Source organism: Amblyraja radiata, chromosome 1 (assembly GCF_010909765.2).
Source record: "Amblyraja radiata isolate CabotCenter1 chromosome 1, sAmbRad1.1.pri, whole genome shotgun sequence".
Taxonomy (NCBI): Eukaryota; Metazoa; Chordata; class Chondrichthyes; order Rajiformes; family Rajidae; genus Amblyraja; species Amblyraja radiata.
This window is the reverse complement of record NC_045956.1, coordinates 9491275-9507309: the sequence shown is the minus strand read 5'-3', so window position 1 is coordinate 9507309 and position 16035 is coordinate 9491275. Positions and strand designations below refer to the sequence as shown.

The 16035-nt window shown below is 44.1% G+C and overlaps 1 protein-coding gene across 3 annotated transcripts in view; it reads left to right on the top strand.

Annotated features, from left to right (window-relative positions):
• fhdc1 (FH2 domain containing 1) overlaps positions 1–16035 on the top strand; it is a 114422-nt gene that overhangs the window by 73457 nt on the left and 24930 nt on the right. For 2 of the 3 annotated variants that reach the window (XM_033017414.1, XM_033017421.1), the window contains exon 4: positions 1995–2097. The exons of the other annotated variant lie outside the window; for it this stretch is intronic. In XM_033017414.1, the coding sequence (XP_032873305.1) occupies positions 1995–2097 (103 nt within the window). The remainder of the gene's footprint in view (positions 1–1994; positions 2098–16035) is intronic. 3 annotated transcript variants of the gene reach the window in all.

The window sequence follows — 16035 nt, the reverse complement described above, 5'->3', positions numbered from 1 at the left end:
AGTTTTATTTGGGATTATAAAAATCACAGAATAAATAAAAAACATCTACGCAAAGCTAAGATAAATGGAGGATTAGCACTTCCAAACTTTTTATATTATTTTTGGGCTGTTCAGATTAAGAATATGAATTTCTGGTGGGTAAATATGGATCATGAACCGACATGGTTAAATATAGAAAAGGAAGACTGTCTACCTTTCAATGTAGGTTCGATAATTTTTGCACCAACGGAAGTACAAAAAAAAAAATATAAAGACAACTTAATAATATATAATAATAGACGTATTTGGAAACAAATAGTTAAGACTCTACATTTGGATAATCTCTCATTTAGATTACCAATTATGAATAACCCATTGTTTAAACCTGCTATATTAGATGGGGGGTTTAAACAATGGGATGATTTAGGAATTACAAGGATAGAACACCTTTATAGAAAAGGAAAATTTCTTTTATTCCAGGAGTTACAAGATATTTATGGATTGTCTCCACAACATTTGTTTAGGTATTTACAAATTAGAGATTATATTAAATCCAATACACAAGATTATAAAAATAAAGAAGCAGGACTGTTAGACGAACTGTTTAATTTATATCCAAATACAGAAAAATTAATAGCCTATATATATAACACCATTTTGGATAAGGAGAATCCAATAACGGAAATATATCGTCAAGCATGGGAAAATGAAATGGGATTGGCTATAACAAAAGAAAACTGGGAAGAAAGTCTACAACGAATACACCGGTGTTCATTAAACGCCAGACATATATTGATACAATTTAAAGTATTATATAGGTTACATTATTCGAAAACTAAATTAAATAGTATTTTTCCGAATCTCTCCGCAAGAAAGCAGAGGCAAATTTAATACATAGTTTCGTTACATGTCCTAAATTGAATTATTACTGGACAGAAATTTTTAAAGTTATTTCTGAAGTCATCAAAGTTAAATTGGACCCTAACCCAAAGCTAATAATATTTGGAATTCCGGATTTACATCTATCACTTACAGTAAATCAAAGAAATTTCTTTGATTACTGTTTGATAATTGGGAAAAAAATCATATTGAAATTTTGGAAGGGAACATTATCCCCCACAACCAAAATGTGGGCAGCAGAGATGATGGAGACGTTACATCTGGAAAGAATTAGATTTGTCCTATTGGACAAGTATAATTCTTTTGAACAGATATGGTCTCCATATATACAGTATTTAGAGAAGTAGCTGTTCTTGGCAACACAGCTCGGCGTGCACCCTGCGGGATTTGGTGAGAATAATTCATTTTTATATTGGAATTAACATATATGTCTTTATTGATACTATCACTTGTAGTAGTGTTATTAACAATACATATTGTGGTTTTTCATTTTTTTTTCTTTTTTTTTTTTCTTCTTTTTTTTCGTTTCTCTTTTCTTTCTTATATATAATCAAATTATTATTTAATCACTCTCTTAATGATTTATAACTGTTCTATTCTTTTTCTATCATTATTTCTAAAAAAAAATAGTAGATAAGTATTAATAGTGTTTTACTTAATGCAAATTGAATTAATTTGATATAAAGTTGTTTGAAGCATTGTAATTGATTACCTTTAATAAAAAAAAGATATAAAAAAAAAAGAATAATATTTGTAGTTTGCAAAATGTCCTTGCTTGAAGGCATATTTAAAGTATTCGTACTGATATATTCTAGAGAAAAATCCATATCAAACTTGTTTTTGACAACTCATCACCTCAAATTGCTTCAATCCAGTCAATTAGAGACTTGTAATTTGCAGAATTTGCCTCCGATATTACATCCCTGAAATTAATGTGTCAGATACAAGTTTGGGAGATTACATCGATAATTATGATGCATGATTTTTGCTGTTATAGACACAATTTTAAAATTTCAAATAACCTGGAAATTTGGGATGAAACGATCTGTTGAATCGCTTTAATAAAGGTGAATCACCAAATTGTTAACTTTTTTTTTGCTGTGTGTTTTTTTAAGGTCAAATCAGTGCATCATTGAAGATATTCGGACTGGAAGGAGTGGGGCTTATGGATCTGAAAAACTGCGTGAGCTGCTCAAAATAATACCAGAGGCAGAAGAGGTCAATAACTTTTTTTACTGCTCCATAACGAGAATCTATCAGATGATTAATTGTTTTTTGCCTATGGGATGGTTCGGGACATGATCAAATTAAACATTCCACTTATCTGGCGCTGCCAAGTCAGGTCTTCATCCTCCTATCTGAGCTAATCTGAGGAAAGACATTCTTGCCATAGAGGGAGTACAGAGAAGGTTCACCAGACTGATTCCTGGGATGGCAGGACTTTCATATGAAGAAAGACTGGATAGGCTCAGCTTGTACTCGCTAGAATTTAGAAGATTGAGGGGGGATCTTATAGAAACTTACAAAATTCTTAAGGGGTTGGACAGGCTAGATGCAGGAAGATTGTTCCCGATGTTGGGGAAGTCCAGAACAAGGGGTCACAGTTTAAGGATAAGGGGGAAATCTTTTAGGACCGAGATGAGAAAAACATTTTTTACACAGAGTGGTGAATCTGTGGAATTCTCTGCCACAGAAGGTAGTTGAGGCCAGTTCATTGGCTATATTTAAGAGGGAGTTAGATGTGGCCCTTGTGGCTAAAGGGATCAGGGGGTATGGAGAGAAGGCAGGGATGGGATACTGAGTTGGATGATCAGCCATGATCATATTGAATGGCTCGAAGGGCCGAATGGCCTACTCCTGCACCTATTTTCTTTGTTTCTATGTTTCTATCTCTTAAGGGCCTGTCCCACTTAGGTGATTTTTCAGGCGACTGCCGGAGACTGTCAAGTTGCCGGCAGTCGCCTAAAAAAATGGCAACTGGAACGGCGACTGTCAGAGTGGAACACGCACACACACACACACACACACACACACACACACACACACACACACACACACACACACACACACACACACACACACACACACACACACACACACACACACACACACACACACACACACATCGCTTCCTTCACCAGCCCGTTATGTAGGCAGGGGACAGAGCAAGCGTGGGTAGTGCACACGCTGCAAATCCAAGGTGATACAGACACACACCGCGATGAACAGGAAGGTTGGCGCTGTAATTAAGACAGCTACAGCATGGTAAGTCCTTTAAAAGAAGGGGGGAGAAGGAGTGGAGACAACTTTTAAGAAGCCAGACGACTTTTAAGCCAGAGATACACGGCTGTGAAGCTCGGCGGACATTTAACATTACCGGTCGGTTATCCTTGGTTCTGAAAACTATTGCTTACGTTTTTTTTCCCCCAATGAAATTCACCGGTCAGCACCGGTCGGCTACAACCTACGAGAACCTTTGACCTCCTGGCAACCCACGAGGACCTCCTGGCGACCCACCTACGGCACGAGAATTCTCGCTACTCTCCATGGCGGCTTCGTTCTGGTCGCCGCTAATTTTTCAACGTTGAAAATTTCACCGCGACCATAATGAGGCCGCGACTAGTTCCCAGGATGCGGGAACTCCTCACGACCACGAAGGCGACTCCCCGACAACCACCCGCGAACATGTGGCGACTGCATAGTCTCCTGCAGTCGCCTAAACAGTCGCCTCAGTGGGACAGGCCCATTAGAGATCCATACAGTTCATTTTATATACTATATGTCTTGCTATACCTAACATTCCTTTTGCCCAATGTCTCCATTATACATACTCTCAGTGCATCTTCCCTCTTGTAATCATAGTTCACAAATTTGTGTAATCGCAAACATACAACAATTATTTGTCTAGCCACTTCAGAATCTGGAGCTCTTCAAAATTGCCTTTGTGCACCTTTTTCTCTACAGACTTAATGGTGCCAGATTTCTGCTTTTCACAGTTCAGAACAGTGGCACAGTATTATTGGTAGGCCCCAGATTTAATCCTGCCCTTGGTTAAAGTCTACGTGGAGTTTATACATTTCTGCCGTGTGCTCAGGTTTTCTCCCACATGCCAGAGATGTATTAGTGTGTTGATCGACTGCTGTAAATCACACCGTTGTTCAGATAACTGGAAATATTATCCAAGGGGAGTTGGTGGGCCTATGTGAGAGAAAACCTTTGGGGCTACAGCAAATGGGACAGATGGGGATTGTTCAGCAGGGAGCTGGCATGGATCTGATGGGCTGAATGACTGTCTCCTGTGTCATACTAACTAAGAATATTGAACTCTTGAGCATGGCTGACACAATTAGATCTTGCAAGGAAGGAGGTCATTAGTGAGGTGCCAGAGGGATTGGTTACTTTCACATGATTTGCAATTCTGCACAGTCATTATGAAATGTTTGCAGGAAGCACCACTTTGGCCGTGGACTTTAAGCCAAAATTTCATGCCCCATCTTGGTGGCTACGAAATTTAAACTGAGTTAACTAAATAAGTCTGAAACAATAAGCTGGTGTAATGGTGGTTATGAAAATTGTTTAAAACAGCAGTCTTGTTGACTCTTCTCTCTTCTGTCTTGGGCTAATCAGTTGTATCAAAACGCTACCATAAATACGCAAATAATAGAACCGATTAGGGCTCCGGGCATTTAATATGGAAAGGACAAAACGCACCTGCAGACCGGATTGAGCAAAATTGGAGAGTTAAGGGCCTGTCCCACGAGCAAGCGACCTGCATGCGGCAAGCGCGCCCAAACCGGAAGCGGGGGCTACGCGGAGGTCGAGTGATCCCCGTACAGGGCCGGTCCCACCAGCATGCGCCTGCATGCGGCAAGCGTGACCAAACCGGAAGCGGGGGCCGCGCGGAGGTCGAGTGAGTGACGTGAAGTTCGAGCGAAGTCCGCGGGATGTTCGCGCGTGATGTACGGCATCAAGACGCTGCGTACTGCGTCGAGATGCCGCACACGCCCGTCGAGGCGGTGCGTACGGCGTCGAGGCGGCTGCGGGCGGAATTTTTGGACAGTGTCAGTTTTTCGGAGCCCCGCGAGATGTCGGGACCAGCTCCGCACAACTCCATACGGCTCCGGCGATCGAAGTGGGCCCGGATCCGCGAGGCCGTACGGCTCAAGCGACCACGTTAGGTCGCGCTAGCCGCATGCAGTCGCATGCTCGTGGGACAGGCCCTTTACACTCCAGACTAATCCATTCATCCTCACAGAAGAACATCTCTCAGGCTGTGCCCAAGCTCCTGGATTTTTATACATTTCTCAATAATGTATTTACCTTTTCTATATTCCCTTCAACTTAACCACACTTTCTTCCCTACTGAAAATCAGCATGCTACACCTGGTTCTCCATTATTTGTAAAATCCTTTGATTAGATTGAAAATCCCAGTTTAACATCAAACTACATCACATTAAGTAAGAGTACATAATATACATAACATGAAATACTATCATCCTGGTGTCATCTTTCCAATGAACTCCTTTGCAGCGAGATTATACATTAGCTCTATGCACAACACAGCACGGAATTGAAAAATTCTATTTCCTCTATCATATCTCAAGATAGTGATCAGGAAACCCGTCCCACATATTCCAAGAATTCGTCCTCTATATTCTAGTTACTTATTTGATTTACGAAACCTCAGGTGTGGAGGTGTATTATGCAGGCAACACGCGTGTGAACATGCTCAGAGGCAGAGCTCCAAGCCCTATTGGCCTATTCACTGGCTACATACATCTATCTAGGACAAAGGTCCATGAGCAGCTGCCTCCGGTGCACCACACTGCCCCCCGCTGGTATAGGTCCGCAGCACGACTCATTCAAATGTGGGCCACATCTTCAGAACTATGGACCACTTTGTTTGCTCAGAACTGTCTTCCCTTTGTGGAAATGTCTTCTCTCCGAGGGTAGCAAATCAATGGATTCTCTCCCCCTGTAAGGAGGTGGAGATCAAACAATTAGAATGACTAAAGTTGAAACATATAAGATTGTTAAGGGCTTGGACACACCAGAGGCAGGAAACATGTTCCCGATGTTGGGGGAGTCCAGAACCAGGGGCCACAGATTAAGAATAAGGGGTAAGCCATTTAGAACGGAGACGAGGAAACACTTTTTCTCACAGAGAGTGGTGAGTGTGTGGAATTCTCTGCCTCAGAGGGCGGTGGAGGCGGGTTCTCTGGATGCTTTCAAGAGAGAGCTAGATAGGGCTCTTAAAAATAGCAGAGGCAGGGGATATGGGGAGAAGGCAGGAACGGGGTACTGATTGGGGATGATCAGCCATGATCACATTGAATGGCGGTGCTGGCTAGAAGGACCAAATGGCCTACTCCTGCACCTACTGTCTATTGTCTAAGTTGGAGATGGATACATATATGAAAGATTGAAGAATTGTAGGTTATGGGAACTGGCGTGGAAGACAAGTTGAGGCCAACATAACTCAACAGTGATCATAATACGTGGTCAGGATAACCTAAAGCCTCTGGTTGAATTGAGGAAAAGTTTAAATGTGATCAGCACCTCAGACATGACATAAAACTCTTAAGGCCCTGTCCCACAAGCATGCGACTCCATGTGGCAAGCGTGACCTAACGTGGTCGCTTGAGCCGTATGGCCTCACGGGGCCGGTCCCCTTCGAACGCCGGAGCCGTATGGAGTTGTGCGGAGCTGGTCCCGACATCGCGCTGGGCTCCGAAAAACTGACCGTATTTAAAAATTCCGCGCAGCAACGGCCTGCCGGCCCACAGTCGCCTCGACGCCATGTCACTCACTCAACCTCCGCGCGGCTCCCGCTTCTGGTTTGGTCACGCTTGCCGCATGCAGGCGCATGCTGGTGGGACCGGCCCTTTAGGTCGCGCTTGCCGCATGTAGGCGCATGTTCGTGGGACAGGCCCTTTAGTCTACAAGGTAGGAGTGTTGGCTGGTCTTCTATGTGCTTCTAAGACCTGGAATACTTACAGCGGGCATCTCAGGACACTGGAAAAATACCACTAATGCTAACAGGAAGGATAAGCTAACACCAACCCCCATAGCCAGGCCAACATTCCCAGCATTAAGGCCCGAAATCAATTCCATTTGCCAGGCCATAATTTTCTCATGCCTGACCCCAGATTTCTTGAGTCAGCCATACTATTATGAGCCCTGTCATAGGAGGTCAGAAAAATATTAAATTGCTACTATTTCAATATACGTTCATATCCTTACACAACACATCCTTACTTTTGCTCATTAGTGTTTGTTTTAAAACCATTGTCCTCCAGGTTATTCTGAACCATAACATCGGGATTCACTTTTGACAGCTCAATCCCTTGTTACTTTTCATTGCTTCTCTCCCATGCTGACCCATCTATCTGCTCGACTGATATCATCCCTTATAAACTATGCTGACCCATGTCCTATATATTGTTTTCACATTTCCTTCTGAAACGCTGAATGCCCTGGAACATTTAATAACAATAATAATAATATATTTTATTTATGGGCGCCTTTCAAGAGTCTCAAGGACACCTTACAAAAATTTAGCAAGTAGAGGAAAAACATGTAAGCGGAATGAAATAAATAGTAGAGACATGACCAGTACACAAATTTAGCTCCTAGCTTTGCTCACCCTGTGACTGTTTCTGTAATGGCAACTAGTTCTGCTGTTTATTTCAACCATTTTGTTATGGCTGCAGTGTACTTTTAGATATGGCAACTTTATATTTGGCTTTTTAACTTTTCTCCTATTTCAATTATTTTTAGCTATTTATTTTGCTTTCTACATTTCAATCTCCCACTTTCACCTTTGTTCCTCTCCCTCCTGTCAGATTACCATCCTCTTGCCAAGCCAGTTTAATCATTCTGGGCTCCTCAAATGTTCCTGGCTGAAATTCGAGAAGCAGTTAGGCCTTTATAACAATCCAGAGGTTTCAATCAACATAACCTGATCTTAGATTTGCAAATGTATTTAATTACTTGGATTTAAGTTTACTAGCAGCCATGGTGGGATTTGAACTCCTGCCTCTAGCAGCCAATAGTCTAGGCCTCTTATTATTAACCACTTTGCTACCAAACCTAGGCTGCTGTTGTTGACACCGGTAAATACATATGGACATGGTTCTTTTCACACCTGTCTTTTAGCCTAGTTACAGCGTTTAATCTTTATCAATATTCAGCTCTATTAGTGGCCACTCCTGACATAGAGTTTTCCTTCATAAAAGGACTCCTCGTTTCCCTCTTCCAGCTTGGTAAGCCTTATAGCCCTGTCCCACGGTACGAGTTCATTCCAAGAGCTCTCCCGAGTTTAGAAAAAATCAAACTCGTGGTAAGCACGGAGAATGAACGTAGCGGGTACGTCGGAGCTCGGGGACGTCTCTTAGCGACTCGTAAAGCTAACGGCAGGTACTCGGGAAGACTCGCTAACGGCAGGTAAGCACGGGAAGACTCGTGAAGATTTTTCAAACATGTTGAAAAATGTCCACGAGAACCCCGAGTACCGACGAGTGACCATTACCGTAAATCTCCGAGGTCGAATCAGGGCAAACTCGGGAGAGCTCTTGGAATGAACTCGTACTGTGGGACAGGGCTTTAAGTGGGCATGTTTAACCTGCCTATGTTGAGTGAATTCTCTGTGAATCCTTTATCTCCAGCCAGGTGTTCTATAACTCTATCTTGTTTTAAAACTCTATGCTTTGACATACGGAAGTTTTAACGCACATTTCTGCTTCCTAAATTGATTTATGTTTATTTCATTTTGTGTGTCACATCCTGACACAATCCGCCCTCAGTTGCTGAATTGGTGTTTGTTTTGTAACCACTGTCTTCCAGGTTATCCTGCACCATAACATTCAGATACACATTTACTGATTGTGATCGCTCATTGTTTCCATTCCTTCTCTCCCTTTAGTATTCATAAAGATATTGGTACTGCCCTTATTCACATGAAATTTGTACCACCTGTAGAATGCTTCCTGCCTCTGAACTTTCCCCGGGGTTTGGGGAATGTAAAGCATTTGCCTCGATGCCACAATGATTCATTCTACAATGATCGTCAAATTGAAGGTGACCTTTGAAGGAGCTAACCAAACAAACGTCAGAGCAGTGTTACCCAAACCTTGTCATCTAGAAATGAGGATCATTAAGAACTTTGTAGTTAGCATTCAAAACTTCATGCATTTCTCCATGAAGAACATGCAAAAAAATCCCCAGTTGAAGTACTATACTCATTAGAGGAAAAGGAAAGAAATCATAACACTACCGAAGCATTTATTAATTCAATAGTTACTTTATTGTGACATATACCTATATATACAGTGAAATATTTTGTTTTGCACGCAACCTAGTAAAATCATAAGCACAATCATACGTAAATAAAAGAGTGCCAAGATTATAGTTGTAAAAAGAATAGTAAATTTATTCGGAGGCTGCACACAATGAGATCATCTTATACCTTTTAAGTATCGTTTTTAAAAGCATCGTGTCCCATTTTGTATTCTTATGCTTGCCATTGGAGGCCTTCATAAGTGCCCTAGTGCCTACTTTGAAACATCTACATAGTACAGTTCAAGTGTCAGCAGCATTTGACATGGATGGCTACTAATATTCTGAAGGGGAAGTTCAAATATCCTTGTGGAACTTTCAAAAGACTCCCAGAGCCAAAGAGTATGGAAACATTCCTTGAGACCCACGGTGTCCAATCACGCCATCAAGTGTTTGTTTATATTTATCATTTTATTCTCCACTCGATCCCGAGCCTTCCGTGCCATATTGTGACAAGTGCACAACTAAATACTTCATTGCTGTTGTAGTATTGTAATGCCCCTGTCCCACTTAGGAAACCTGAACGGAAACCTCTGGAGACTTTGCGCCCCACCCAAGGTTTCCGTGCGGTTCCCGGAGGTTGCAGGTGGTTTCCGGAGGTTGCAGGTAGTGGAAGCAGGTAGGGAGACTGACATAAACCTCCGGGAACCGCACGGAAAACCTTGGGTGAGGAACAAAGTCCCCAGAGGTTTCCGTTCAGGTTTCCTAAGTGGGACAGGGGCAAACTTCCTCTGTCAGTGTGCTCCAGATTCCAACTGCTCGCTGGGTGAAATGTTTTTTTATCCAATCTCCACTAAGCCATTTGCCTTAAATTTATGTTCTCTGGTTATAAACCTCTCGGCTAATAGGAAACGTCTATCACCACCTCACCTATCTATGCCCCTCAAATGGGAGACATACACTCACACTGGGGTTGGGGGGGGAGACTAATACTTGAAATTGGAGAATTCAAAGTTCACATTGTTGGGTTGTAGGCTACCCAAGCGGAATAAACAATGCTATTCTTCCCGTTTGTGTGTGGCCTCATTCTGGCAATGGAGGAGGCCCAGGACAGGAAGGTCGGTATGGGAATGGGAAGGGAAGTTAAAGTGGGAGATCTACCAGGCCTTGGTTGTAGAGTGCAAGTGTTCAGTGAAATGGTCGCCTGTGCCCTCTAGTTTACGCCTGCCACCCGGATTCTCAATGCGCACTGATTTCTCCCACTAACCCCTACCACCCTAGTCACCCTGCTCCCATCAATCCACACACTCATCTCCCATCCCCGAGTTCCCCATTTGTTTCCTCTCCCTGTCTCCTTCCACCCATATACCTCCCTCTGGTTTTACAGTTCACTCCTGTTCTATATTTCCGTATCTGGCTCCCTTTAGTCTTTTTTCACTTCCTGCCGTTGTCACTTACTCCACCCATCTGCCAACCAACACTCCCCCCCCCCCCCCTCCCCCCTTCCTCTGTATCCACCAATCAGTTGCCAGGTTTTGCCCCCACTCCCTTTTCTCTATCTCCCCTCTACTCCATCAGTCTGAAGAAGGATCACAACGCAACACATCGTCTGTCCATTCCCCTCCACAGATACTGCCTGACCTGTTGAGTTTCTCTAGTGCCTCGTTTTTGCTCCAGATTCCAGCATCTGGACCTTCCTGTCTCTGGTGTTCAATGTAATAGTAAGACTAAACGAGAACTTACCAGTTTGAAGTTTGATCTTGATTTTATGAGGAGTTACGATGAGCGATTACGTGAAGAAGGGCCGTCCGTCTGCGTGCGCGTCAATCTTCAAAGCAGCGGTGTTAAATCACAGACAAAAAAGAAGACCTGAGAATAGTAAGATTGTGAAAAACTTGAACTTCCATATGACCTTGATAGTATGAGGGTGGGAGCGGTGGGCACGTAATCGCTCATCGTAACTCCTCATAAAACCAAGATCAAACTTCAAACTGGTAAGTTCTCGTTTAATCTTACTATTTTACTTCGGAGTCACGTGAGTGACTACGTGAAGATTTCAAAGCTCTGTGATTTTACCCCGGTTACGAATCCAGGCGTCACACACTGAATGGATTGACCATGGATGCGTGTAATCATTAAAGCATTCAGACATTACGTAGTTAAGTAAAGAAACTGATGCTTTAAATGAAAGAAAAGTTTAAAAAAAAGTTACCCCTCCCAACCTTGGGGGGGGAACTAAGGGACAGAACTTAAAATGGTACGTGCAAACACCCCCAGTCCGGTTATAGGTTTGTTATAAAACCGGTGGACCGTTATTTCATTCGTCCATCCTGCAGCCACTAGGATGTCGTCAAGGGGCACGTCCATAGCTCTTGCTGCCGACGTAGATGCAGCCCTGGTGGAGTGAGATTTAACCATATAAATGTTTACTCCTGCTACCGCCATTACCTCTTTTGACCATCTGGAGATGGTTTGAGTTGACACCTTCTGGTGTGGTTTTTTATGGCTGATGAGGACCGATTGTTCTGTGCCTCTGAGATTCTCCGTATCTCTCAGATAGTGGTGTTAGTATGTTACCACCCACACAACCGTTGGTCCTCTGGATATGCCAAGAACTGGATCTCCATCCCTGGCATTCCTGGCCTGCTCTGTTTATCAGGTTCCTGATTAGGAATGTTATGTTATTCATATTGGTGGTCATGTGGTCCAACTGTAGCTTTTGCAGTGTCTGGACTCTTTGTCAGCATACCACCTTCAGGGTTAGTTATAGGCGGTCCCCACTGTCAAAGTAGGGCTTGTACCACGCTCGCATCCCATGTGTCCGTGTACCTTGGCCTTGGAGGTCTTAAATTGTAAATTCCCTTCATGAATTTTGTTGTAAAGGGGTGCGTTCCTATCGAACTGTGCCCTGCTTCCGGCATCAGATTGGAGGAGAGTGCGCCTCTGGCACTATAGATTGCACTATAACTTAGTTTATAGTTATAGTACAGTTGATAGGAACTCCAAGACATCCGTTATCCGAACTGTGTTGTATTTGTTCGGACAGTCCTATGCCTTGAAATGGCCTCCTCAGAATCTGCAGACCAACAAGTTATACGTTCATGTAGTGGATGATTGCTCCCTGTAACTGGGTTCACTAGGAGGTCCCTGCTCTTGGGTACAGCCATTACTGGCTGGACTATAATTCCCAAAATTTTTGGGGACCAGGCTTGAGTAGGCCAATCTGGCACTACCAATATGCATGTGGCTTAGTCTTGCTTGATTTTTGTCAAGCATCGGTTTGTGAGACAAATTGGCGGAAAGCATACATAAACATTCCTCCCCAATTGAGGGAGAAAGCATCCACTGCCTTGCTCCTGGATCCAGCTCGCAGGACACATATCTGGGTAACTAATGGTTAGTCTAGATGCAAATGGATCAACATCTGGTATGCCAAATCGTGTAGTTATTTTGTTAAATACTGTCTGATTCAACATCCATTCTGTGTTGTTATTAAACATTCATGATCCAGCATCTGTCACCGTGTTATATCTACCTCGTAGATTTCCCAAATATTCCTCTCGATACACCAGTGCCAAATGAGGTTCGACAATCTGTCGTAAGATACAGATTTTACACCACCCTTGTTAATGGATATATGCCACCGCAGTGGTGTTATCAATCTGAATTTGAACAAGCACCGGTTGCATATCGCTACAGAGAACCTTGAGTCCATATTGTGCCCCCAACAATTCTGGGTAATTGATTCCATGTGTTGGGGAATTACAGACTCCTGCTCATTCCATCTGCCCCCACAGCTTTAGACTGTGTTGGTGTCTCCCCATCCTTAGCCGCTTGCATAGGTCTGAAGAACCCTCGATGGCTTTCGAGCAAATTTCCCTGAGCTGTCTCCCATTCGTTAACCACCATAGTTATTCAACAATGGCCTCTGCTGGCAATCCATAGTTTGCCAATTCGGCCTGCATGGAATCTGAGTGTTCGTTCCTTTGCTCGCTGTAAGTTCTGGTAATGCAAAGGCCCGTACTGCTGGGAATGCAGCTACTATTTGCCAATTACACTCGCTGTTTGCCTGATAGATGGCTAGAATTTGACTATCAGGTCATTGCAGGCTTAATTAATATTGTCGTTTGCCCCTAGGCAAAGTCACCAACATATTTACTGTTTTTGATAGTAAATTCTAGGTTATCAATTACCCTTGTAGGTGTCAATTTTGATTTAACTGGATGGATGAGGTAACCAATTCTTTCAAACAGGGTTTTGGTTTGCTTGACTGATGCTTCTGCCAATTCTTGGTGACTCCAAAATGGAAATGTCCTCCAAATACGCCATTACTATGTGGTTTTGAGACCTTTGTAGGCCCAGAATTGGTTTCCGTAGTTTTGTCAATAGTCTAGGAGCTGATGTCAACCCATTTGGCAGATCCATACCATCCAGTTAAACTTCAAATATAATAATAATAATAATAAATTTTATTTAATGGGCTCCTTTCAGACATCTCAAGGACACCTTACATAGGTTAATAGAAATAAAAACATATAATCAGAATAAAATAAGTAATAAAGACATCACAGAGACACAAATTAAAAACAGAATTCATTCCAAAAACAGAAAATCAAAAACACAATGTGAAGAGAGAGCAGCGGCAGCCAAAGCGCGCCAGCGTTCACTCTCCCTTCACGGCAGCCATCTTGGACACAGACTTACAGGATTACATTAGACAAAAAAATCATCCCCCCACAATGGATACCACTGTGGGGGAAGGCACAATGTCCAGTCCCCAACCCCAAGTTCACCCCAAAGTCAGGCCTATTGAGGCCACCGCAATTGCCTCTACGGAGGCCCGATGTTCCTGGCCGTTCTCACCGGGTGGTCTTGCCCCGGCGTCGGGAGAGTCCTCTCGGCGGCTGGGCTACCTGGAACGGCCGCTTCCTAGCTGGAGACCGCGGCTTCCGGAGCCGACAAGGCCGCGCCGGTTTGGAGCTCCTAGGCTCCCGATGTTAAAGTCGGCGCCGCCTCTCCGCTCCTCAGACCCGCAGCCCGGAGATGTTGCTCTCGGCGGTCCAGCTCACCGGAGCTCCAGCGCGTCGCTCCACGCGGCGACCCAGGCAAGGCATCGCCCGCTCCACTCCGCTCCGCGATAGCGCTCCAACGCTGTGCCGCCACCGAGGCCGAGGTGCTGGGCGGTGCCCGCCAGGAAACGGCGCTCCAAGCCTGCTGGTGGGCCACGAGGACGGGTCGACGGGCAGCCCGGAGAAAAAGCTGCCACACCGACCAGGTAGGGACCTAGAAATAAAGTTGAGACCTACCCCCCACATTAAAAAGTCCATATCCCCTACAAACGAAAAACAGGACTCACTAAAAACTATAAAAAAAACGAATTAAAACGGACGGCTGCTGGCTAGCAGCCGTTCACCAAGATGGCTCCTCCTCCTGATATCTCCTGTTCTTAGTGAATAGACACCGAATAGTATGTATCTTTGAGGTCGATGCATGCCATGTGACCATTCTATAGGAAGCTCCTATAAAATAGTAGTTAAACCGTAACAAAATGACTGTTTCTAAAAGTCTATACTGCACAAATGAGTTACACCTGGATGAAGTGACATCCTCCATCTGTCACATGTCCTGAATGGCAATCCTGCCCAAAAATACTGGGCCTGCCTCGAAGACAATTCCAGTCCGAGTTCCAAGTCTGCTTGGAACCTGTGTATGTTGTGCAGTAAAATTATCACGTTATTATCTGTTTTTAAAAACCCCGTTCTGAAATTTCTTGTTATTGTCATTTTGAACAAGAACACAAGAGTAAATTACCAACATGTAACTGCTCCCCAATCCCTTGTTTCAGTAAACCCAGACCCACCTACCTCCATGGCTACCGGTGGTCTTATGGTAAGCCCAAAGGCCCCTGATGCGGATTCCTTTTCTCTCCTTGATTGGGAGTAGGACTGGTAGGGAGTGTGGATTCCATGTTTCTCCCGACCTCTGCTTGGGTCTGGTCTGAAACCTCATCATACTGAGCCTGCCTTGTAGGACAATTCTGGCCATTATTTTGAGTCTGCCTTGAAAGACGACTCTGATCATATTTCCGTGCCCAGCTTTCAAGCTACCACCGGATTCAGTGAACCGCTGCACTGAGAGTGAGGTTCGTAGGCAGCCCTGAAAACAGGTGCTGCCGCAGGCCCCTGAGGATACCTGTGCTGACATGGCCCTTCCAGTGGACTTAAATGAGATTCTAGCTTTGGTCAGACTGAAAAGGACCATGAATGCTCCTCTCCTTAGAGCAGGAGACATTTGTGCAGCCCTGAAAACAGGTGCTGCTGCCTGCGGGTTCTCCATAATACCCGGGCTGTCAAGAGCTAGATTCCATCCAGGGAAGCACCCAGTGGAACCTGGATGATTGCAGAAGCACTTGTTTTCTGTTTGATTGTATGGAAGATTATTATTCCTTTTATGTAAAGCATTTTGGTGTTGACTTAAACAGTGCAATATAAGTAAAACTTACTTACTTACTTCCTTTCTTTCTTCTGCTTGTCCCTGGGAAGGTTTCCCCCCCTCTCTTTGTACTCTGATTCAGAGTGGTTTCTTCCACATGTAGTTCCCCCTTCAATGGGGAAGACATTGGGCTGCCCCATGTGCGAGGCTCCCGGCCCCGGCACTGCTGTAGGCCGTGCTGATACTGCTCCCTCCCTTGGAGCAGATCATTGTTGGAGCAACTTCTCCATAAGTTGCTCCATGTGGGAGAAGTCGTCCTCAGACGCTCTCCGTTGAGGGAGGGTATCCCTCTTCCCAGGACTCATCTGAGTCAACGGGTTCGTTTAGACTTGCAGGTGGCATTACGTCCCGCAGGACAACCATGGAGCTCCTGCTCCCGCGCAAAG